Genomic DNA, 25,582 nt, shown 5'->3' with positions numbered 1-25,582 from the left:
TTGTGATTCAGAACCACTAAGTAAACATTTATTCAATGTTCAAGGCACTTAAAAAGTAGTTCATAATGTTAATTAAATGACACTTTATGTATTAGGCCTTAGAATTACCTAAGTCATGTGTAAAACATTACATTAATAAAGATGAATACATTTTGCATATGCATGGAAAGACTGGACATTTCCTTCAATAATTTTATTCTTTATAAAATATATAAATAAATAAAACAATTCAATTTCTAAAGTATTACCACATTCAAGGAGGTTTTGCTATCAGTCATTCCAAATTATTGGAATGCATTAACCTCCTGTTCCTTCATCTTCCAATTCTAGTGGCAAAGTGAAAACTGAATTGAAATTACGTTGGACTGTGGTAACATTGCCAGGGATAGGCACATAATGTAAAAGTACAGTCATTTCTCAGCAGGAAATGCTGGGCCCCCAGGAAAGTGACAGTAGAGGAGCCTACTGGGTCTTGCACTCAGGCATATCTTTTCTTGAGGAGGTGTGCCAAAGACTTGGCTGAGGACCCACTCTCTCTGCTCCAGCAGTTTGTTCTTCTGAGAAAAAACAAAAAGAAAAAAAAAAACCCAAAAGTAACCATATTTTATTAAAAAAACTACACAAAATTCTAATAGAATTGGAAATGTACACAATGCTAAGACAGCAGAGATAAGAAGAATGAAAAATGACAATATGGTCATTAACCTCATGTTTGGTCATTACAAAGGTTTATTTCACTTCATCAGAGTTGGAGAAGTTTATTCCCCATTTTCTCACAAAATCAATTGTTAGAAAAACCATTTTGAACATAAAACCAAGAAGCAATAAAGTCTCATTTGAAATTCATCAGTTTGAGATTCAAAGTGAAATCAAACACAGAGTGAGTCTGATTTTCTTTTGCCTGAATTTTAGGGAAAAAAAAATGCTATACTAAACAAATACTATTAATTTTGGAGACTATTTAGCCATCCTTGGAAAACTTTCTTTGAGCCTTTAAAGAGCACTTCAGTTGTGTTTGTTTATAAATAATATTGATTTTCAAATGATTATATTCATATAAGTAAATGTCTCATACCTGGTCTTTGCAATTATCTCAAGTTGTCGAGAAATTTTAAATTATCTTTTATAATTCAAAATAAAAGCATTAAAATTTTCTTAGAATGGTATTTTACTAATTCAGGCTGGGACTATGTCCTTTAAGGCTGAATTGGCCAGTTTTTTGATTCATATATTATTCCAGTCTACTCTTTTTTTTTTTTTTTTTAAGCTTATTTATTTGAGAGAGGGAGAGAGCATATATAAGCAGGGGAGCGGCAGAGAGAGAGGGAGAGAGAATGCCACACTGTCAGTGCAGAGCCCCAGTGGGGCTTGATCTCACGAACCATGAGATAAGGACCTGAGCCAAAATCAAGAGTCAGACACTTAACTGAGTCAGCCACTGAGCCACCCAGGTGTCCCTCCAGCCTACTCTTTTATTTATTTTACTTAAAAATAGTACCAGAGTGATCCATATATTGATAAAAAGACTTAAGCATTTCTACTTGTGGTTTCATATCATGCATGTGTCTCTGGCATTATCAGATAAAATCAAGAGGTGATTAACAGTTTCCTGATTTTTCAGAAGACTCTTCTAAAATAGCATGTATGCATATACAGCAAAAGTTCCACATAAGTGTTAGCTAATGGCAAGTGCTTAAATGTTTGTTAAATACTATTCCATAAAATGAATAGTTTAAACATTTTTTCAAACTGATGTCTTCCTATATCCCAAAGAGCACTTTAAGACTGAGGACTTATCTAATATTGATTTTAAAGTTGATGAGAATGGACAGATTTTTTTTAAAGTCACACAGCAGAGTTCCTCACAAATCCACAACCTTCACTTGGGGCCAAAAATGATTTGGCAACTGCTTTCCTTAGGTGTACAATTTTATTGCTGTAGATTTCTACAACTGTGTAATGGGATTTCTGGCAGGCAGATATGCAGTCACAAAGGCTCTGGCCACACACACAATCAATGCTGTGTGGTGAGAAGGACTACAAGAAACACAGTATTACAGACTTTCTTCTGCAATGCTCTACACCTCTGTGTCTGGCACCCCTCTTACCATCTAGCCAGGCACCTATGACTGCTTTGACTCCCCTATCTCTCCTGTCCATCCACTTCTCTCTAGCTCTACTGAATCTGCTCAGGTCCACGCTAGTATGACCTCTTGCTTAGACAACTGTCATAAACTCTTGCTCCTATTATTTGTTGGTTACCATATAACTAAGGTGATGTGTTCAAAATTTATAACTCATTATGATCCCCTGCCATTATGTTGTTTAAAATCTTTCAAAGACTTCTTCTATACAATCTACAAATTCCCACACACCTGGCTCTTCTCCTCTTTGCCTTCAGGGCCTCCAACCACAGCAGCTTGTGTTAACTGTGCTGTGGCCATACGATCTTTCTTCTAATGCTTCCCCTGGTTATGGTCCCTCCTACCTTGGGCTGTCACTGTTCTATCTGCCAGAAATACTTTTCCCTCCCCTCTTCGTTAAGCAAACTCACATTAACCTTAGATCTCAGTTTCCTTCTTCAAGGAAGACTTCCTTAATATTCCTGCAACAAAAACCTATAATATGCCTGATAGCCTTTTATACTCTAGAATTTTACCTGTCTGTTTATTTTTGACTACTTGATTACTATATCTCCTATTGGACTATACGCTCCAGTAGAGTAAGGGACCATGTCTGGTTTTGCTTATCAATGTATCTGACACATAGTCGGAGATCAAAATTTTTTGTTGATTGAATTAATAAGTAAGTGAAATAAGTCTATGATCTGGCTTGTGTAAAATGAATATAATGCTATTGGAAATGCTGGCCAACTGAATTGATAAGAAGGGCTTCTTCGGTAAAAGTTTTGTTTATAGTGTAGTGTCTTCATGTTTTTAACAGAGTTGCTTATTTCTCTTAGGGAAAAGCTGAAGGTTTAAGAGGCAGAATAAAGACTTAGCTTGGGGTAAAAAACAATACACGTTAGTGCCATGCTTTGGAGAAACTTTCTCACCCCAGAAATGCCAAATCAAGTTGAGCACCATAGTTTGCTCAACTATATCTTGTCTAAACTTGCCCTTTGAGGTCACAAATTAATGATAAATTCTGACAGATATCCCCTGATTTCTAAGGAACCAGGATATATACTTACCTGGGCAAAGGCCTAAACCTGAGTTATCAAAATAGCGAACTGGTTGAGGTGTTGGTAAAGACTTTGATCGGCTATCGAAAAATGAAGATTTTGGTGATTCCCTTGGCACAGGATCTTGTAAATTCCGTTCCTTGCATTGAGAAGGTGTATGTGGCCTCTTTTTGGAAGCTGTTCTAGTCATTTTAGGAGACTGTGGAGAATTCTCACAATTAACTTCTTTGTGTGCCTCTCTTTTAAGGATTCTTTCCTTCCACATTTTGACCTCACCGGAAAGATGATGATTATTGCTTGAATATAGTAGGGAAAAAAAAAAAAAAAAAAAAGAGCCTGTAAGTCTGCTCAATTCCTGAAATTTATTCACACTTACATTAAAAATTTTTTAAACTCTGGTAAAATATATACAACATATAATTTACCACTTTGTCTTGTTTTTAATCTTAAATTTTAGTTCTAGTACAGTTAACATATAGTGTTATATTAGTTTCAGGTGTACAAAATAATGATTCGACACTTGCATACAATACCCAGTGCTCTTCACAACAAGTGTACTCTTAAGTCCCCATCACCTATTTCACCCATCCCATTACCCCCTTCCCTCTGGTAACCATCAGTTTGTTCTCTATGGTTAAGAGCTTCTTGGTTTGTCTCTGTCTCTCTCTCTCTTTTTTTTACATTTATTTTTGAGAGATAGAGTGAGACAGAGCACGAGTGGCGCAGGGGCAGAGAAAGAGGAGGGGACACAGAATCTGAAGCAGGCTCCAGGCTCTGAGCTGTCAGCACAGAGTTCGATGTGGGGCTCGAACTCACGGACCATGAGATCATGACCTGAGCTGAAGTCAGACATCTAATCGACTGAGCCACCCAGGCACCCCAACTCTCTTTCTCTCCCCACCCCCTTTGCCTGTTTGTTATAATTTACCATTTTATCATACTTATATTCCCACCTAATGCTTCCTGCTTGGATTATTTTCACAGTTCAGAAAATGAAATGAGGTCGCATTAACTGAACGATTGTAATCATGGAGTCCTGAAAAGAAAGCTTAGAGTATGACAGATTTTCAAATGAATCAGTGAGATCATCCAGAGTGGTTTACCTATTGATACCTTGCAGCAATAACTTGACAAATTAATCTTCTGGATAGACTAATCTTTATGTACCTTTGTTATTTTAAAAGAAATACTACACCATGCTTCTGAACTAGTTATAGTCTTGCTTGCTGCAGGAAATGTCACCAGCATTTATCCAGTTCCTGCAGAGAGAAGCCTGGGGACCAATCCCAGAGGCCTTGCTCTCCTTTATTTGGTCATCCAGGTCTGTGGACCCAACCTCATACTTAATCTTTCAAATTTATCTCCTTATATTTATTCCAATTGGCTCCATTCTAGTCCATGCCAAAATTATCTTTTGCATGGACTATAGCAAATAGATTCCTAAACTGGGTTTCCCTATTTGCTCTAGAGCCAGAGATGCTATCTGATCTCATCAGGCCCTGGCTTAAAATCCTCCACTGGAGGTCACTTTCTCATTATATTGCAGATTATCACCCACGCCTTCTCAGACTGACCCAAAAAGGCCTGTGTAAGTAACCTAGACCAGTGACCTCTGGCATCTCTTCTTGTACCTTAATGTTTCATTCTCTACACCCCAGTCACACTGGGTGTCTTTCAGTTCCACCAACAGGTTATTCTTTCTGATTGAAGCCTGTGCACATGCTGGCCCCTGCCTAGAAGGCTTATATGTCTCTCCTTTCATCTGGCCTAACCTCTACCCTTTTCTATAACTGCTCTTCTATCAGTTTCTTCGCCATCACCCCTCCCCACAACTAGATAATGTGTTTTTTTTCTGTTGCTGTTTAATAGCACTCATTGCAAAAATTAGTTGTTTAGTTATTTGTTTAATGCCTATTTTTCTTCTATTGTATCATTAGTAAAGTGCTTGGCACAAGATTCTAATCCTTGATAGAAGCCAAATAATTAAATCTGTTAGAACTGTTTATGAAGTAAAAGGAAATACGCTACAATAATGGACTTAAGTTCTCCTTTGACTTGGGTATACAGACTTGTGGTATACTTGAGCTGCCCCTCAAAGATCTGTTTACTTCCTGCTTCTGGGCTTTGTTAAAAATAGGTCAATTGATAGATAGCAAACATCTGGAATGGTGTCCCATAGTCTTATTCCTCTTAAAAGACATATATTACAAAAATGCTGATTCGAAGGGGCACACGCACCCCAATGTTTATAGCAGCACTATCAGCAATAGCCAAATTATGGAAAGAGCCCAAATGTCCATCGACTAGTGAATGGCTAAAGAAGATGTGGTATGTGTGTGTATATATACATATAGTAGAATATTGCTCAGCAATCAAAAAGAATGAAATCTTGCCATTTACAACAACATGGATATAACTAGAATGTATTCTGGGGCACCTGGGTGGCTCAGTCGGTTAAGCGTCCGACTTCAGCTCAGGTCATGATCTCACGGTCCGTGAGTTCGAGCCCCGCGTCGGGCTCTGTGCTGACAGCTCAGAGCCCGGAGCCTGTTTCAGATTCTGTGTCTCCCTCTCTCTCTGCCCCTCCCCTGTTCATGTCTCAAAAATAAATAAACGTTAAAAAAAAAAATAACTAGAATGTATTCTGCTAAGCGAAATAAGTCAGTCAGAGGAGGATAAATATCATAATTCCATGCATGTGGAATTTAAGAAACGCAACAGATGAACATAGGGGAAGGGAAGGAAAAATAAGATAAAAACAGAGAGGGAGACAAACCATAAGAGACTCTTAAATACAGTGAACAAACTGAGGGTTGCTGGAGGGGTGTTGGGTTGGGGCATGGGCTAAATGGGTGATGGGCAGTAGGGAGGACACTTGTAGGGATGAGCACTGGGTAATGTATGTTAAGTGATGAATCACTAAATTCTACTCCTGAAATCATTATTACACTATATGTTAACTAGCTTGGATTTAAATTAAATTAAAAAAATATATATTTATTACACATACTCTAAAAAATAACTTTCCCCAGATGTGTGAAGGCTTGCCAATTGCAAAAAATATATATGCATATGTATATGCCATGCTCCCCACATGTAATAGCCAGAAGCATAATTTCAGTATCGTGTAAGCAGATCTTACCTTAATAGTTCATTTTTTTGCTTTATTAGCTGTTCATTTTGCTGCTTTAACTTAGAGATTTCTTTTTCTAGCCGTATATATTCACTTTTAAAAATAAGAGCTTTTGTGCTTTGTACGATGCCACTGCCACCTCCACAGGTTAAGGGTTTATTAGAAGGCTGAGAGTCCGTACATTCTGATACAACTGTGAGGAGGGCAAATACACACATTAAGTGATAATTTTAATTATCTCCAAAGTTCAAAATAAAGGGAATGTTACTGAGCGCAATAAGTCACTGTAAAAACCAGACCATCTCAATCATCTCCCTAGAAGCCATCCTTGCCTTCCTCCTTCTACCTCACTTCCTGTGCCTATATGATGAACATTTCTAATTATCTCTAGAGTCCTCCTGCTTCTCTCCAACCCACCAAGTCCACTCCCACCACAGTGCTCCCTGAAATCTTGCACAATGACGGCAGCAGCAGTAATCTCCCCAGTGAGTGTGGTCCTTCACTCTCTCTCCTCTCCATCAGTGGAAACACCCAGAGGGCTTCTTACAATACAGAATGTGTGTGTGTGGGGTCCACTGCCAGTTACTCAGTGCACTGTAAGTTCTCAACACATACTTGTTAACTGAATAAACCTCAGAAAGATACTAAAGCATATATTATTAAGTATTCTGCACTATGTGTGTAAAAGTAATGTAAGGAGTTGTTTTTTAAATTTCAGGTAAAACTGCATTAAAATGTGAGGTGCTTCTACGCAGAATAATCCACTGTGTAACCAACAATTTACAAAAGGGTGGTAAGGTGTGTATGGGGAAGACACTTAATGTCCATTTTCTTTTGAATTACTTTGGATTCAGATACAATATGTACTGAAAGTCACAAATCAAGAGTTAATTATCCTGACCCTTCTGTAACAACAAAGCTTGCTCATTTCTATTTTTATCCCTTAAAGTTTTCCAGATAGGGGTGCAATTATCCCACAATAGCCACTAGAGAAGTTCAGTCTACATATGTACTAGACAACATCTTTAACACTTTCTCATTTTTTTTTAAATGAGTGGATAATAATACACACAAGTATTACCTTATGTTTGCTTGACATTTAGAACTTTCAGTGCGCTTTCACACACAACTTTCAGTTTGATCCTTACAATAAGTATATATATAAGCTAGAAGGTCAAGTATTATTGTCCCCATGATTTCATAGGGCCATGAAGTGAGAGTGACCTGTTCTTAGTTCAGTCTTTACTACACAAAGCTGTCCCAAGTACTGTTCAGCATCCTCTCTTTTCAAATGAAACATGAGATAAAAATATGGAAAAAGATATAGGTTGAGGAAATCATATGAGAAATTTGATCATTAGATTTGAAAACTGTGTCTAAAATCAATTTCAAAAAGATTGCACGATTTCAAAGAGTTTGCAAATAAGCATCAACTCTGTATTTTCAGTACTAAGAACAAATAGGATTTTATTTCCTTATTTCTACTGTGTACTGATTGCATTTTTACTGTGCCTATGGTTAAAATCTATTAAGATGTGAATGTCTTCACTACTATGTAAAGATGTGATGATCTGATAATGCAAAGGTAAAATTTGTATTTTTTAAGAATCTCCAATGGACAGTTAAAATTATAGGAAACCAAACTAAATTTGGTACAGGATAAATATGATCCCAGTAAGTTCGTTTCAAAAACAGTTCTTTCTAAATTAGTGATTAACATGTTTATTCTTGACTGTCACATATATAATAGTATTCAAAATGTCTAAGTGTATTGAGAAGTAAAATGGAAAGTTATGGAAATATCAGCATTTTCTACTTACGTGAGGTATCTTGCGCTTGTTGATTTCTTCTAAGATTTTCTCTCAATACCCTTATAACTTCTTTTTGATATTCTACAGTGGCTTTTGTAGAAGTAATTCTAAAAAGAACAATGGAAATATGTAAAAGCCTAGCAACTAATTTTTAATGGAAGAATAAACAGAACTGCTGTCAAGAATTTTCTAATAAGATATATCACATTGACATGAAACCCATAAGTAGTAGCAGATACCCTCCTGGTACCGAGTGTTTTATAGGTACAACACCATCAAATCAGAAGCATTCTGTCTGGTTGCAGGAGTAATTTTTTTAAACAATTCTTTTTAAATATCTGGAAGCCCAATAGCTATTAATTGGATACAATGATTACCAGAGCATGAAAGTGAGAAAAAACTTCTACCTATGTCTACATTGTCAGGGAAGTAAACCCCGGCTGCAGTCCAGTCCAGTGTGATAGTCAAAGGTCAAACAAATTCTGCTCACTGTCTCCCAGTAGAAAGTGATATATTTTTTTTTAAAAAAAATTTTTTTTTTTTCTCAACGTTTATTTATTTTTGGGACAGAGAGAGACAGAGCATGAACGGGGGAGGGGCAGAGAGAGAGGGAGACACAGAATCGGAAACAGGCTCCAGGCTCCGAGCCATCAGCCCAGAGCCCGATGCGGGGCTCGAACTCACGGACCGCGAGATCGTGACCTGGCTGAAGTCGGACGCTTAACCGACTGCGCCACCCAGGCGCCCCCTAGAAAGTGATATTTTATGAACTCCTGGCTTAAGCATTAATCAGCAGTGATAAATCATGAGACTTTCTCCCTTTAGAGACTCTGAAAGTTATCTGCTGATCCTATTCTCTAAGTAAAATTGCTTTTTTTATAGTGAAGAACTTGATAGGTATAAGTTTCACTAAAACCAATAGTCTTATCAATGGAAGGCTAGTCCGGATGCAAAAGTTTCAGAATGCTACTTTTTGGGCAAATTAGGTATCCTTGTTAAATATTTATAGGAAGAACAAAAAGCATTAGGAGCCAGAAGGAATCTTAAGAAATCGTCTAATACAAACTTATTGTTTTATTTATTGAATATGAACATAAAGCCCAGAGAGATTAAACAGCCTATGCAAGGTGATATAATAATGTGGCAATATTGTATTTCTAATTCACTGTCTCTGACTCTGTTTCATGTTCTTTCATTACGCCATATCATAAAGAATTTTAGGCGTGCCATTATGTACAGTAGTATACATAAACAAATAAAAAGAGATTATGCATTTGGGTACTAGGTACCATAATTTAAAAGGAAATACAACCTTTACACAAAAACACAACAGGAAGAACAAATTAAATTAAGAGAACCAACAGAAACCTTGGTCAAACTGCTAGACACAAACACACACATACAGGTTCTTAACATTCATTTTCAAGCATAAAAAGGCCATTTTTAAGCTGTTTATATATGACTGAGCAAGAAGCATCAAAAGAAACATTGTATTAGTAATTGGCCAGAACTATGCACATTTTTAAAAAACTTTGGATATGTAATGAGAATTTAACAAGTTTAAAATCTGTGGATGTGGATATTTATTTTAAAAAGCAATTAACAGTATTTCCATATATTTTAAAAAGTTAACCAATGCAAAGGAATTTATATAATTTAGAAGGCAAACTTGAGCTATTAAAGTCGTGTTCAATTAAGGCAAAGACGTACTCTTTCTCAAACTCTTTGGCAGTTTTCATCTTCTCTAGGTCTATTTTTACCAGCTTTGTTTTGAGATCTTCAATTTCTTCTTTGTAGGGCTTAGCTCCTAAAGCAACTTTGTCCTAAATTTTTTAGAGAAGAGAAAAATAAAATAATTTCAGAGCAGTTTTAAAGAGTTGTTAACTACCTTGATTTGGTAGGAACATTTTAAAACAGCAAACTTCAAATATATGAAAAGCAGGAAAAGGCCCAAAATTTAATCCTAAAATGAACAAGCAGATATTTGATGTGAAGTATATTTGAAACTACTGGAAGCTAATACGTAATTAAGAACATATGACTTTCATTTCTTAAAACAATTTTTTTTCCAATTAAAAATGAAATACTTAAGACAAAATGCAACAAATGTTGAGAATAATGGGGGGTGGTGGTGGGGGTGACAGGGAGGGTAAAATGAAACAAAAAGATGCCAGAATGGCAAAACAAACAGCAAACTAGAACTGAACCAAGGCACAAAGCAGTATAAAGTGTTGTTGGGACATTGTGTACTCAAGGATGGTTCAATCCAGTGCTGTCAATGTATCTACTTCCCATCACAGAAAAAAAAAAAAAAAAAAAAAAAAAAAAAAAATATATATATATATATATATACATACTTGCATATATTTAAATCTTTTTTTAATAAACAGATTTTTATATTTTAGAGAAACTTTAGGTTGATAGAAAAACTGAGCAGAGAGTACACAGAGTTCCCATATACCCTTGTCGCACTCCATCTCCCTCCCCACCCTGCCCATTTCCCCCATTATTAACATCACATATTAGTGTGGTATATTTGTTACAAATGATGAGCCAATATTGATATATTTTAGGTTGCATTAGGGTTTTTTATTTGTACTGTACATTCTATGGATTTTGACAGATGTAAAATGGCACATATCCATCATTACTGTATCATACAGAATAGCTTCACTGCCCTAAAAATCCCCTGTGTTTCACCTATTCATCTTTCCCTCCCTAACCCCTTCCAGACCATTGGCAACCATTGATTTTTTTACTGTCTCCCTAGTTTTGCCTTTTCCAGAATGTCATATAGTTGGAATCATAGGGAATGTAGTCTTTTCAGATTGGCTTCTTCTGAATTTTTTTTTAAATGTGTTTTATTTATTTTTGAGAGAGAGAGAGAGAGAGAGAGAGAGAGATACTGAGCACAAGCCGGGGAGGAGCAGAGAGAGAGGGAGGCACAGAATCCAAAGCAGTCTCCAGGCTCTGAGCTGTCAGCACAGAGCCCGGCGCAGGTCTTGAACTCATGAGCCATGAAATCATGACCTGAGCCAAAGATAGACACTTAACCAACTGAGCCACACAAGCACCACCTCAGATTGGCTTCTTTTTAAAAAAAAAAAAAATTTTTTTTTTAACGTTTATTTATTTTTGAGATAGAGAGAGACAGAGCATGAACGGGGGAGGGGCAGAGAGAGAGGGAGACACAGAATCGGAAGCAGGCTCCAGGCTCCGAGCCATCAGCCCAGAGCCCGACGCGGGGCTCGAACTCACGGACCGTGAGATCGTGACCTGAGCTGAAGTCGGACGCTTAACCGACTGAGCCACCCAGGTGCCCCTCAGATTGGCTTCTTTTAATTAGTGGTGTGTATTTAAGGTTCATCCGCATCTTTTTGTGGCTTGTTAGCTCATTTCTTATTATTGCTGAATAAATCACTTTTTATCATTGTACCGCAGCCATACAATGGAGAATTAGATATTGAATAAAAAATAAAACCCATCTAAATAGGGACCTAGAGAGCTCTCTTTATTTCTCTAGGCTTTCTCACCCCAAACCCCATAGAAACATTCACATGCACACCATGGCTAGCAAAGACTAAAAAGATGCAAAATGATAGATGCTCAGCTTAAGGAGGCTGATGACAGGGTAAGATAAGCCCATTCTTGGAGAAGCCCACTGTTAGCTCAGTCACAGCACCCGTTCAATACCCCACCTTCTGATTCAGATGCTCATATCAGGGACTCCCTGAGAATGTGGCTGACTGAAGTGTTGTCAGTTTTGTAAGAAGTTGCCAAACTCTCTTTCAAACTGGCTGTCCCATTTGCAGTCCTTCAAGCAATGAATGAAAGTTCCTATTCCTCCAGCTCCTCATCAGCATTTAGTGTGATGTTTTGGATTTTGGCGAGCATGGCATTTTGAGATACCATAGGTGTTATAGTGTAGTGTATTTTGTTTTAATTTGCAATACTCTAATGACATGAAGCTGAGAATCTTTTCATTTGCTTATTTGTCCCATGAGTATCTTCTTAGGTGGGGTGTCTGTTTAGATCTGTTGCCCATTTTTTAATCAGGTTGTTTTTATCATGGACTTTTAAGAGTTCTTTGTTTATTTTGGACAACAGTTCTTTATCAGATATGTGTTTTGCAAAAATTTTTCTTCCGGTCTGTGACTTGTCTTTTAATTTTAACTGTCCTTCACAGAGCAGATATTTTTCATTTAAATATTTTCATTTCAACTTACCAGTTTTTTCTTTCCTGGATCGTGCTTTTGGTGTTGTATCTAAGAGAAAGTCACTCCCAAGCCCACGGCCACCTAGATCTTCTATCTTCTCTTCTGGGGGTTTTCTAGTTTTGTGTTTTACATTTAGATTTTTGATCAACTGAGTTACTTTTTGTGGCAGATAGAGGGTCTCTGTCAAGATTCGTTTTTTGGCCTATGGAAGTCCAGATGCTCCAGCATCACTAGTTGCTAAGTTGAGTCTACTCAACTGCCTTTGTTCTGTCTAGGATCAGCTGACTGCATTTGTGTGGGTCTACTTCTAAGCCTTCTATTCTCTTCCACTGATCTACTTGTCTAATATACTGTTTTAAAAGTTCAAAGAACTTTAAAAAAAAAGGTATCCACTTATGACACTAAAAAGAAAATGCAGAGATTACAGTTTTTTTTGCCATGGTATAATGAAATAAATGTCACATATAACATTATTTAAAACATTCTTATGTAAGAGAAATCAAAACTGAAAATACTGAATTAGAAATGAAAGACAACAGAATTCCATATTTCAAACATATGGCATGAGACCAATGCTGCACTCAAGAAATACTGAGTCTTAAATAGTTTCACTAATAAACTGAGAAGACTGCAAACATAAATTTGTTAATATCACCTATTTATCAGCTGCATTTTAGATGGATTCAGTTAACAAAGTTTCCTGGCTCTACCTGAGAAAGAATTCCTTTGAAATTCTGATTTGAATTACATGAAAGTTAGGAATTAACTTGGGAACAACTTAGGCTTGTACAGTATTGAAGTTCCAACCTAGGAAATGGTGTGTTTCTTATAAACCACACGCTCTGTATTTCTTTTTTAAGTTCTCTTGCTCTTTTCATATATGTTTTCCTCATTTTTTGTTAAGGTTAGTCATTCAAGCATTTTATTTTTGATTTTGTGACCATCATAAATAAGATCTTTTTTCTTCTGGGGTGCCTGGGTGGCTCAGGTCATGATTGTAAGTCTGAGCCCCACTCTGTGCTGACAGTTGAGAGCCTGCTTCAGATTCTGTGTCTGTGTCTCTCTCTCTGCCTCTTCCCCACTTGTGCTCTATCAAAAATAAATAAACATTAAAAAAAAATCTTTTTTTTCCCATCATGCGGGATGTCCCTAAAGTTTTAATGTAACTTAAATTTTTTATAAATTCACTGCTACTCGATATAAACAATTTGTAATGATACAAGGGAGGAAATGTATCAAGACTGAAACAAAATTTTAATGATTCATTTGTTCAAATTACTTTCTTCTCTATTCAATTAATAAACCCCACATTATATTGGACAGCTATATCCAAGATGTTTTCAAATAGTGGGGAATAGGTTAAAAGTTTTTTCTTATGTTGAGTTAAATACACGTTGCATTTTATAGAATATAAGTTTATAACCTTCCAGTTGTCCGGGCCAAAAACTCTGGCATAATGTCTTAACTCCAAGAAATATGAAAGGAAGGCATGTGTGCCACGTCTGGGCCAGAGTCTTCTTTAAGAATAGAGGTTTTAAGATGAATTTTGGCTTCTCCAGCTGTCCCTTTCCTATGAGCCGGAGCATGAACTGCTTACAACCTGGCTTTAACCATGCAGATGAAAACAGCACCAGAGGGGTGGCGGAGAAACAGGATGGGAGACAAGTGAGCCTCTGAATGGTCATGCAGTATGCACCCTCCTGCCAACCTGGAACTCATACTTTTATATGAGATAGAGAAACAAGATTCTCTCTTGTTTGAGTTGTTGCAGTCTGCTTCCCTTTGTTGTAGCAGCTACAACAAACACACCCTCTTGGATTTGATTTTCAAAGGGCAGCCTTTAAAATTAAGTCAGATCATTATATCCTTTTGCCAAAATCCCGACGACTTCTCAGCTCACTCAAAATAAAAACCAAAGTTCTTACGATAACCTGTGAGACCCTTTACGAGTTGACTTTCCGCTACTTCTTACCTTCTTTCCCACCTCTGTCCCCTTGCTCATTCTGCACAGGAGACACCGGCTTGTTTCTTAAACATGTCTAGGCTATCTGAGATTTCCTTTGCCTAGAAGGCCCTTCTGCTACCACAGAGCTCACTCATCCCTTCAAGTCCTCTTAATGGTGTGGCTCTGCTCAGCAACGCTTTGTAAGATAAGAGGTTCCCCTCCCACCCTCACTTTCACCCAGCACCCATACACCCCTTGTCTAGCTTAATTTTTTCCCATTGCACTTTTCACCATTTGACACACATATATACATGGTTACTTTCTGTCTTCCTGAACAAGAATATAAGCAACTAGAAGGAAGGGAGGTACTTTTCTTTCCACTGCTGTATACATGACATCTAGAGCAATGACCAACATATAGAAGACTCAACAAATATTTCTTGATTGAATAAAAATGTGATTTGAAATATTAAATAATTATTCTAAAAAGTTCTAAGGATTTACAATTGATTTTCTTGGTTTTTAGTTTTACATTAAACTATATGAGATTGTTTTTTATTGCTTCTCTGTTTCATGTCTTATTGAATGAGCCAGGACTTTTAGAATAGTATTTATATGCCTTTTAAAAGTAATTTTTCTAGGAATACAAAAATAATCATTATTTTGCATGAAAATATATTCCTACATTTCATTTCTAAGTTTCTGCTTGCTTGCTTGCTTGCTTGCTTGCTTATTTATTTATTTATTTATTTATTTATTTATGAATGAGAGAGGCAGAGAGAGAGGGGGACAGAGGATCCAAAGCAGGCTCCATACTGACAGCAGAAAGTCCAATGCGGGGCTTGAACTCAAGAACTGTGAGATCATGACTTGAGCCGAAGTCGGATGCTTAACTGATTGAGCCGGGGGCCCCTTCACCTGCTCTCTTAAAGCTTGCGTATTGAACTTCATACATACATAGGTAACAGGAAGTTCAAGTAAAAGATGAGAGTCCCAAGTAAACTGTCAAATTCAACAGCAGAAGAAAAAAAAAACCCTTTTATTGTAAAATGAGTTTGTTAAGTTACCTGAAGTACTTGGATCATTTCTTTAGTCTTTTCAAGGCATTTATTTGATTCATTAACTTGTGCTTGAAGTTTTGCTCCTAGGTCATTAGTCATCTCAAGTTCTTTCTGCAGCTTTATAATCTTGCTTTCCTTGTGCATAGCACTTTCCTTAGCTTCACGCAGTGAAGTTTCCAACTCCTGAATTTTCTGTGAGAAAAAGCACACATAAATAAGGTATGCCATGAAGGCAGAATCACAGAATATAAGTTTAAGACAAAGACGATCATATACATAGGTATTAATTTTTCAGATTGCATTAAGAAAAGATAGAAGAGAAACCAAATGTCACTCAATTTACACATGTATTATTTCCCTTATTTAGAAGTTGATGATTTTTGGATTAAAAAAGGCCCAAATTTTATATTACAAGGGTTAGTGTTTATCTTATTTACTGGTTAGTACAGTGCTAAGCATATTAAAAAGGCACTCACATTTTAAATTAACAGCACTTAAAGAAAGTACACCCGTTAACTGACTCTTTAAGTAATGCATATAACATAGCTTTCCCTTTATTTTTATTATCTAATTTTAAAATTAAAAAATACAAGCATGTGGAAAAATTCAAAGGCATATAATGAAGGGGAAGTTCCCCCATCTCAGAACCCGAGCTGACCTGGTAACAATGACTACTAAACTCTTTCAAGTGTATCCTTCTAGAAATTTTCCATGCCTATTTAAGTGCTTGTGAGTACACAGTTACAAAAGAGTCAGTCATACACAGAGTAGGAACATACTGAATATATAGTTGTTTTTTAAAAAATATTTATTTTTGGGGCGCCTGGGTGGCGCAGTCGGTTAAGCGTCCGACTTCAGCCAGGTCACGATCTCGCGGTCCGGGAGTTCGAGCCCCGCGTCAGGCTCTGGGCTGACGGCTCAGAGCCTGGAGCCTGTTTCCGATTCTGTGTCTCCCTCTCTCTCTGCCCCTCCCCGTTCATGCTCTGTCTCTTTCTGTCCCAAAAATAAATAAACGTTGAAAAAAAAAAAAGTTTTAAAAAATATTTATTTTTGAGAGAGAGACAGCGAGTGCACAAGTGGGGGAGGGGCAGAGAGAGAGAGGAGAGAAAGAGAGAACGAGTCTCAATCAGGCTCCTTGCTGTCAGCGAGAGAGCCCAATTCAGGGCTCGGTCCCATGAACCGAGAGATCATGCATGACCTGAGCCCAAATCAAAAGTCAGACATTTAATGACTGAGTCATCCCAGTGCCCCAATTCTGTTTCTTTTTAACTTGATAATATACTTTCCAGATATTTCCATTAACAACACATAGAGATCTCTCCACGTTTTTGTTTTCATTGATACATACATCCTGTCTTATAGAGGTATTGTAAATTAGCTAACCCATCAACCACTAGTGAACATCTAGGTTATTTCCAGTTTTTTTCAAATACAAAAATACCTGAATTTAAATACCTGAGTTTGTTCATATTTGTAAGATTATTCACCTACACACACATGCAGGATTTCCTAGAAAATGTTTGTTTTTGGCCTATCTAGAATTTATTTTTGTTTAAATGAGTGAGGTAGGAATCCAGATTTATTTTTTTCCAGGTGGCTAGCTGGTAGTCTGGAATGAAACATGCAGTAAACCATCTTTTCCCCACCGAGTTGGTGGTTACCATTATCAAACACTGAATTCTCATCCTTACTTGGGTGTACTGATGAACTCTACTCTGTTCCACTGCTCCATGTGTCTATTTCCATATCGTATCAAACTACTCTATGCTACTCTAATTTGGCATGATTACCAAATTAATAATATATCATTTACTATTGGATAGGGTATTTCCTGGGGTCACTGAAGATGGATATTTCTTCTGTTTCTTTATTGCTTTGGTAGATGGGCTTAATATTTCGGCTATTTTTGTCTCCACCAACTGACTGAGGTCTGTAGTGATTAGCAAATCGATAAACTGTACCAGTGATCTTCTAGTTTCCACTGGTAATTGATTATTAAATTAGTGGCTGACGTTTTATTCTGAGTATTTATTTTGCTCAAGATGATAAATTATAATTTCCTCTTAGGTTCTTCACGAAGTCATTTTGTGTGCTAACAACATAAAACAGTATGCCTGCTTCACAGATTCCCAAGTAAGGCTAGGTAACAAAATAACTGAATCATTCAAAAAAATTTTGTTTTACTAATTCTTTATTTTTGAGAGAGAGACAGAGCATGAGTGGGGGAGGGGTAGAGAGAGAGGTAGACACAGAATCCCAAGCAGGCTCCAGGCTCCGAGCTGTCGGTACAGAGCCCGACATGGGGCTCAAACCCAAAAGCTGTGAAATCATGACCTGAGCTGAAGTCAGACACCTAACCGACTGAGCCACCCAATGTACCCTATAACTGAATCATTCAAATAACGTATTGATTCTTGGATACAGATTAATCTATATAAGACATCTGTTATATTTTTTTAGGCTTTTCCATTTTATTTATTTATTTATTTATTTATTTATTTATTTATTTAGTTAGTTAGTTAGTTAGTTAGTCAGTCAGTTAGTTTTTTAACTTAACAGGTTGGTGTTCTTCCTGGTTCGCATTTTTATTTTTTTTTAACATTTTTATTTATTTTTGAGACAGAGAGAGACAGAGCATGAACAGGCGAGGGGCAGAGAGAGAGGGAGGCACAGAATCCAAAGCAGGCTCCAGGCTCCGAGCTGTCAGCACAGAGCCCGACGCAGGGCTCGAACTCACAGACCGCGAGATCATGACCTGGGCTGAAGTCGGACGCCCAACCGACTGAGCCACCCAGGCGCCCCAGGCTTTTCCATTTTAATTTACATATACACAAACCAGTTAATTAGAGAAAAGCTGAATTGCACTAACCCTCTAAGCTAGTTCTATATACAGACACAGATTATAGTTTAATAAAAAGTTACACGATTGTGGGGTGCCAGGGTTGCTCAGTTGGTTAAGCAGCTGACTCTTGGTTTTGGCTCAGGTCATGATCTTGCATTTTGTGAGTTCGAGCCCTGCATCAGGCTCTGTGCTGGCAGTGTGAAGCTGCTTGGGATTCTTTCTGCCTCCCCCCTCTTCCTTTTTCTCTGTCCCTCCTCTGCTCATGCCTCTCTCTTTCTGTCTCAAAATAAATAAACTTAAAAAAAAAATTACACAATTGAAGAAATTTATAATGTATAATAATAGCACCTGAGAAGGTATATGTATCTTTAATCAAATTAAGCTATGAGTTACTTCTGCTTTATAATTCAAAGGGAAGATCTCATGTAATGTATAGTTCTGTAGTTATTTGAGTGATAGCCACAATAGGACTATACTTAAAGAACAAGCCCATTGGGGCACGTGGGTGGCTCAGTAAGTTGAGCATGTGACTTCAGTTCAGGTCATGATCTCATGGTTTGTCAGTTTGAGGCCCACATCAGGCTCACTACTGTCAGTGCAGAGCCCGCTTCTGATCCTCTCTCCCCCTCTCTTTGCCCTTTCCCTGCTCATTCTCTCTCTCTCAAAAATAAATAAAACATTAGAAAAATAAATAAAAACAAGCCCATCACACACACAAACATGGCCCACATTCCCTAATACATTTGATACTATAATTTTGCTCTGAAGTGTTACATAAAATGCATCTTTAACTCTGATCAATCTGCAGACTGAAAAATGTCTCATAAGAAATCACATACCTCTGTGGTTAGTTGTGTGGCTCTTGATGTAACATGAAGATTCTTATTGTCTTCGGTAACAGCATTAACAAGGACACCAGATGTCAGGGAGATCTTCAAAGTTTGGTAGTTTTTAAATAGTTGTTCATTTTTCTCTTTCACTGATTTCAGGTCATGTTCCCATTCTTTAGTTATGGTAGCATTTCTTTCTTCAAACTCTGTAGATTCATTCATTATAGCCTATTGAATAGTAAAACACTATTATAACTCTAAAATGAATTACATATAAAAATACTATGAAAACTACTAGAATTCTAGGACAAGGCATATGCTGAAATTCATTATTTAGAACACTCTAGAACAGTACTTTAAAAGAATGTGAACATTCTTTGTGGTTTGCATCAGTTTCTAAAACTACAGAAGATGCTGGATATTGATGAGAATAAAAAATAAGGACTGGAGAGGATTCATATTGATTTGCAAGATGATAAACCTCACTTTATTAAGTCAGTGCTAACATTATGGAGAGGAATCTGCAAAACTGTACAGGTTAAAGTTATTATGTTTTATGACATTTGCTATTCAATTTTTTTAATGTTTATTTATCTTAGAGAGAGAGTGTATGCAAGCATGTATGCACGAGAGGGGCAAGGGGGGCAAAGGATCTGTCAGCACAGAGCCTGATGCAGGGCTCAAACTCATGAACCGGGAGATCATACCCTAAGCCAAAGTCAGATGCTTAACCGACTGTGCTCCTGTATTATGATATTTATAATGTCCTATATAAACATTAACTGACACGTAAAAGCAGAGCATATTCAATAAACTCAACAGCAATCTATTTTCCAGTTTCATTTCAAATCTCAATGTTTATAGGGAAAATAGTTCACTGACTTTTGGTAATCTGAAAATCTTATATTTCTGTGCAGGAAATAATAGTCAATCAATACCTTTGCTAACTCTGAAATTACTCATATCTTTTTACTTCCTAATTGTTATGGGACGTATTTTTGCTCTCATCATGAATGCCTTATTGGTTTTATCTATAACTTTGTGGCTTTAAGGCACTTCTATCAGACTTGGATGCTAACTTAGTTGTGTTCTTGCTGGCACCCTGGACTTTCCTGGGTTCTAGACTACTGGCCTCACACCATACGAAGTTATCATTTCCTATTCTCAGGGTGCTGGAAGAAGCCACATATCTATGCTCATCCACACAGTAGGAATCCCTACTTTCTACTCCCAACTAGGCCCTCAATATTAAAAGAAAAACACTGAATTATACGGGGATTATCTTAGACAAATATTGGTTTTATATTTTTCCCTGTTGATTGTGGACTCTTCCCCTGCCCCCGCCCTGAAATAGCTCATACTATTCTGCTAGCTTGAGTTATTTAACAAATGGGAATGACTCTCCATAGGAAGACAGCTTTTGAAAATATTATCTATACTTCAGTGCGATTTAAGTATAGTTTCCAGATGAAATTAAAGTGTCAAAAAAGAACTGCCCAAACATATGAAATATGAAATTAATCTTAGAAGCTGTGATGTTCATCTAGCTCCCCTTGCTCCAGTTCCATGTACACAAGCAACTTTCTGATTACTGTGTATTTTACCAGGTATAGAGATAGGGATTACTTCAGAAAGCAGAATGAGGGGTGTCTGGGTGGCTCAGTCGGTTGAGCCAACTTCGGCTCAGGTCATGATCTCATGGTCTGTGAGTTCAAGCCCCGTGTCGGGCTCTGTGCTGACCGCTCGGAGCCTGGAGCCTGCTTCGGGTTCTGTGTCTCCCTCTCTCTCTGCCCCTCCCCCGTTCATGCTCTGTCTCTCTCTGTCTCAAAAATAAACATTACAAAAATTAAAAAAAAAAAAAGAAAGCAGAATGATATCCTCATCAATGGAAAGTACAACAAATTAACAAAAATGATCTTCAGCAATGTTGGTTCTTGTGAATCTATACACTGGAGCCAGTCACCTCGGGAACAGAGGTATAAACCATATCTCTGAACCTCAGAGTTGAAGGATCAGTGCATATGGTAGTGATACTGCCAACATGAAAAGCAAATGAGGCCTCCGCCAAGGAGTTGGCCAGGCTTGTCTATGGCATGACCACAGGTGCTGCCTGCAGCCCTGAAACAGGCTCATGTCTTACCCTGTCTGAGGCTACTGGGGGGAAAAGGCTCAATTCCTACAGAAGGAGTGAGAACTGAGAAAGGAAAGAGTATTCAAGATTTCATAAGTGGAAACTGATTATTACACCCCAAGATTTTATCCTTTTTTTTTTTTTTTAAGTTTATTTTGAGAGGGAAAGCAAGCACAAGCAGGTAAGGAACAGCGGCGGCGGGGGGGGGGGGGGGGGCAGGGGGGTGGGGTGCAGATTCCCAAGCAGGCTCCGTGCTGTCAGTGCAGAGTCCGAGGTGGGACTCGAACTCACAAACCATGAGATCATGACCTGAGTGAAACCAAGAGTCGGATATTTAACCAACTAAGTCTCCCAAGCCTCCTAATTTTATCTTCCTTACAAGTGTCAGTTGATTATCTTTAATTATCTTAAAGAAGCATACATAACATATAAGAGGAAGAACATGTTTTACATAATTTTTTCCAAATAAAAAAATAAAGTATATACAAGTAAATTACAGAAAGCATACCTAAGATTAAGTTGTTCTAAGTCTTTTTTAAGAAAGAGGTGGAAAAATCAGAGCACACAACAAAAAAGAATGAGGTAGCACAAAAGAAAATCATTACTTACAATTATCTTGTTATTATAGAAGTTATTCACTTGACAAATCCTATCATTTTCTTTCTGGATGCCATTTTTAAGCTTTTCTGTATCAAAATGAGTATTCAACCATTCTTCCAAAAACTGGGTCATTTCTTTCCTATTACTTAGCACTTGTTGAAATTCAGCCTTTATGCAGTGGAAGTCATTTTCTGAAAGATCTTTGAGAATTTCCTGTGTGAAAAATAAGTATTTAATCACCTGGACATTAGGAAAGTTTTCACCTAAATATCATTTAGATATCATAAAGGGGGGAAAATACCTTACTGAACTTTCATTCTTAATATTTTGAAATAAATATAATTCTAATTTATTCTAATTACATTAGAAATGTAATTCTAATTTAAAACTTTATTCTAGTGATTTGAATAATACATTTTTGGCAGTATAGGCCATCTAAGAGGAATGTCTGTGAATTCTGCGTGTTAGAATTAACTGTCAAAACTGTCTGTGACCAATAATCACAATATACGATGTGCTTCTGCATGTAGCTTTCCTGTGCACTCAGGTCTCACATACATGTTGGGAGTTGGATGCCAGCCTCACACTGCTGGGTGAGAGCAAGGCACTCCATGTGGAGTTACTGCAATAAAAATGTTCCTGACTCCCAGCCACAGATCTAGGTTTAGAAAGCATTTGCAAACTTATTCTGGGGTTCTATGAATTCCCACTTGTTGGTACTAAATCTATTTCCTGTATCTGTGGAATCCTGAAAAAGGAGATTAGTCCATTATGTGACACTCTTTACATCTAGCCACTTGTCACCCTGCAACCTAGTTTTAATTTCTGGAAAATGAAAAATGGCTCTAAGCACATGGAAAGGTACCTTCTCTATGTGACATAAAGGCCTAAAATCTAATGAAACCATTTAAATAAATGATACCTCAATATGTAGATCCATATTCTGGCTCAATTTAAGGTCTGTTAATTCTCTGGATGGCACATCATAATCTTGTTGAAGGTGTTGTATTTTAATTAGCAGTTCATTTTGCTTTTCCACTTCATCAATAAAAAACACTTCAAATTTATTGATGGATTCATGGTGTTCTTCCTTTATCTTTGTAACATGGCTTAACACATACTTACAGAAAAAACATTAAACAAATTGGGAAATGAACTTTTTATCACATTTAGAGGAAGTTTTAAACCCTCAAGACTAAGAGGTGGGATGGCATCTCTTGTTTATCTATATCCTCTGGTAAGTGAGGAAGAAAGAAAGAGCCTCTCTCTCTATCCCCAGTTTTCTCCTCTCAGTATCTTGGGAGAAGAACTTCCAGACTTCAAGTTCCTTACTTCGGACTCCCTACTGGATACATCTCATAGATGTTCAACAATTACCTTACATTCAATGTTAAAATGTAACATAATCTCTTTCCCTAGAAACTCACCTTTCTCTACCAATCACCCATGTTTCCCAGCTAGAAGCCTGAGATTCATTTTCAACATCCTGTCCTGCATACCTTGATTGGGTAACCAATATGGGTATGCCAGCCTCAAGATGTACTTTCTACATGTAATTAGATGTTTGGCATCAAGGTAACAATAATTTGAATGCCATGTGTTCCATGGACCTCTTGGATAAATTCTGGATATCTGATTGCCTGGATTTGTGGAAAAATTTCAGGGCCTGGGGCACCTGTGTAGCTCTGTTGGTTGAGCACCCAGCTCTTGATCTTGGCTCAGGTCATGCTCTCATGGTTAGTGGGATCAAGCCCTGTGTCAGGCTTTGCGCTAACAGTGTGGAGCCTGCTTGGTTTTCTCTCTCTCCCTCTCTTTCTCTGCCCTTTCTCTGCATGCACACACTGCCTCTTTCAAAATAAATAAACTTTTAAAAAAAAGGAGTATCAGGGCCTGAGAAGCAAACTATCTAGGAAAGACAAATACCAACTCCCTCCCTCCTTCCTCAGTCTTCCACTACTTCTTAACCTCTTACAATCTGGCCCTTCCTAACCACTCAACTAAAACTGCTCTGAGAAAGTCACCAATGAGCTCTATTATCAATCAACAGCTTGAGGGCATCTATTCGGTTCATATTCTGGCTGCGTGAAGTATCTGACACCCTTGACCACTTTATCTTTGACGTGTTGTCCTCTACTGACTTGAGCAACAGCACTTTTGCTTGATTTTTTTCTGTTCCTTTGACGTTTCCAGCCTCAAACCCACATGTTGCTGTCTTTTCTACTACTGACTGGAAAATTTATCTTTTCTAGATCTCTCTTCTTATCCCATGGCTCTTATTCTTCTATTATGGTTTCTGGGTGACCTTACTCACATATGTTATATTATCTAGCAACTATAAGCTGATGAATTCCAAACCTTTATTTATTTTTTTTTGTTTATTTTGAGAGTGAGCAAGCACATGTGAGTGGGGGAGGGGCAGAAAGAGAGGGAGAAAAAGAACCCTAAGCAGGCTCTATGCCATCAGCACAGAGCCCAAAGTGGGGCTCGATCTCATGAACCGTGAGATCATGACCTGAGCCAAAATCTAGAGTCAGACGCTTAACCAACTAAGCCACACAGGCATCCCAAGCTGCTGAATATTTCTTTAATTTCTTTTGTCCTCCCCATCCCTGTGAATCTTTTTCTGGTAAAAGAGTCACCTATAGTATCTCATCTGACCACTGTAACTGCTTTTTGTCTCTTCTCTCTGCCACAAACTCATTGTTTTTCTATGGTGAAGTAGCTAAAATGGTATGATTGTGCTACTGCCACTACTTAAAATAACTGTCCAGTGGCTCTCCATCATCTGCAAAATGGACTGCAATCACTGTTGCTCAGTCCAGCTTCTACTGCAGTCTCACCTTCTGTGACTCTTTATCTGGTATGTCACACAATCTTCACGTACCTCTATCACCACACTTAGACTACCTGCTTATATATCTGCTTCATGCACTAGACCAGGAGATAACTGAGATGTTATTCCTACCTGTCTCCCGAGCACCTTGGCAGTATCCAGATTCACAGGGAGAGCTCAAGTTTTGTTGAATGAACAGGTCCTAGATGAATACTGGATTTTGCACATACTATGCTGAGACCCATATAACCCTTAATTTGGTAGTAAATACACTAAATAGCAAATATGCCAACTCCCAAAGTAGGACTTAGATATACTGATGTTAAAACCAATTATAGCAGTATTTACAAAGATATTACTAAGAAACGTGGTACCTGAAGTTTCTTCATGACTCTGTGGAATTCCATTGAACATCTCTGGTTTGCAGTAAGAAGTTTTTGAATTTGTTTGATTTGTGGATACGGAAGTGAGAGGTTTGCTCTCACTCTAATTGAAAGCTCTTTTTGGGTTTCAACTTCCTTCTCCAAGTCAAGGGATAGTCTATCTAAGCACTCATAATGATTATACATCTCTGAGTATCTCTTCAGAAGCTCCTAAGGAAAATTAGAATTCATTTAACAATTCATTCTAATGTAACAAAAATAGTCCTTGCCCTAGAATTTTAACAAAACTTATGCTTAATATTTTCTGTTATGCAGAAACAAATTAAGATGTTTGTGTTAAAAAAAGGGGGGAAGGAACTCTTATTGAATTTGGATTACAGAAATACTATTTAATTATTGTGAAAATTTAAAAATTTTAAATATAACACAGAAAACCAGAAACAATCCCTATTAACATTTTGATACATTTTCTTTTAGTTCTTTATGCATTCATGATTTAAATGACCATCTCAAAGTCTAAAGATAAATTTGAGTGAATTCAATCTAGTATATATTATAGTTCAAGACTGAGTGCTGGCTCATGTTCACAGCAGGCAGTGTGAGTTTGCAGGT

At 37.4% G+C, this 25,582-nt stretch overlaps 1 protein-coding gene across 7 annotated transcripts in view; it reads right to left on the bottom strand.

Moving 5' to 3' along the window:
* The window catches only part of CENPE (centromere protein E), an 80,109-nt gene continuing 54,527 nt past the window's right edge, over window positions 1–25,582 (bottom strand). For 6 of the 7 annotated variants that reach the window (XM_086704483.1, XM_086704475.1, XM_086704482.1 and 3 more), the window contains 10 exons: window positions 24,962–25,180; window positions 22,677–22,874; window positions 21,764–21,967; window positions 19,033–19,251; window positions 15,358–15,543; window positions 9,839–9,951; window positions 8,138–8,235; window positions 6,327–6,510; window positions 3,194–3,480; window positions 1–557 (listed from right to left, as the gene is read on the bottom strand). In XM_086704483.1, the coding sequence (XP_086560609.1) occupies window positions 463–557; window positions 3,194–3,480; window positions 6,327–6,510; window positions 8,138–8,235; window positions 9,839–9,951; window positions 15,358–15,543; window positions 19,033–19,251; window positions 21,764–21,967; window positions 22,677–22,874; window positions 24,962–25,180 (1,803 nt within the window). In that variant the 3' untranslated portion in view covers window positions 1–462. The remainder of the gene's footprint in view (window positions 558–3,193; window positions 3,481–6,326; window positions 6,511–8,137; window positions 8,236–9,838; window positions 9,952–15,357; window positions 15,544–19,032; window positions 19,252–21,763; window positions 21,968–22,676; window positions 22,875–24,961; window positions 25,181–25,582) is intronic. The other variant, XM_086704476.1, reaches the window with a different exon arrangement.

The sequence above is a fragment of the Puma concolor genome, chromosome B1 (genome assembly GCF_028749965.1).
Source record: "Puma concolor isolate L17-30 chromosome B1, mPumCon1.1.hap2, whole genome shotgun sequence".
Taxonomy (NCBI): Eukaryota; Metazoa; Chordata; class Mammalia; order Carnivora; family Felidae; genus Puma; species Puma concolor.
The sequence above is the reverse complement of the archived record's forward strand: the minus strand, read 5'-3'. Positions and strand labels throughout refer to the sequence as shown.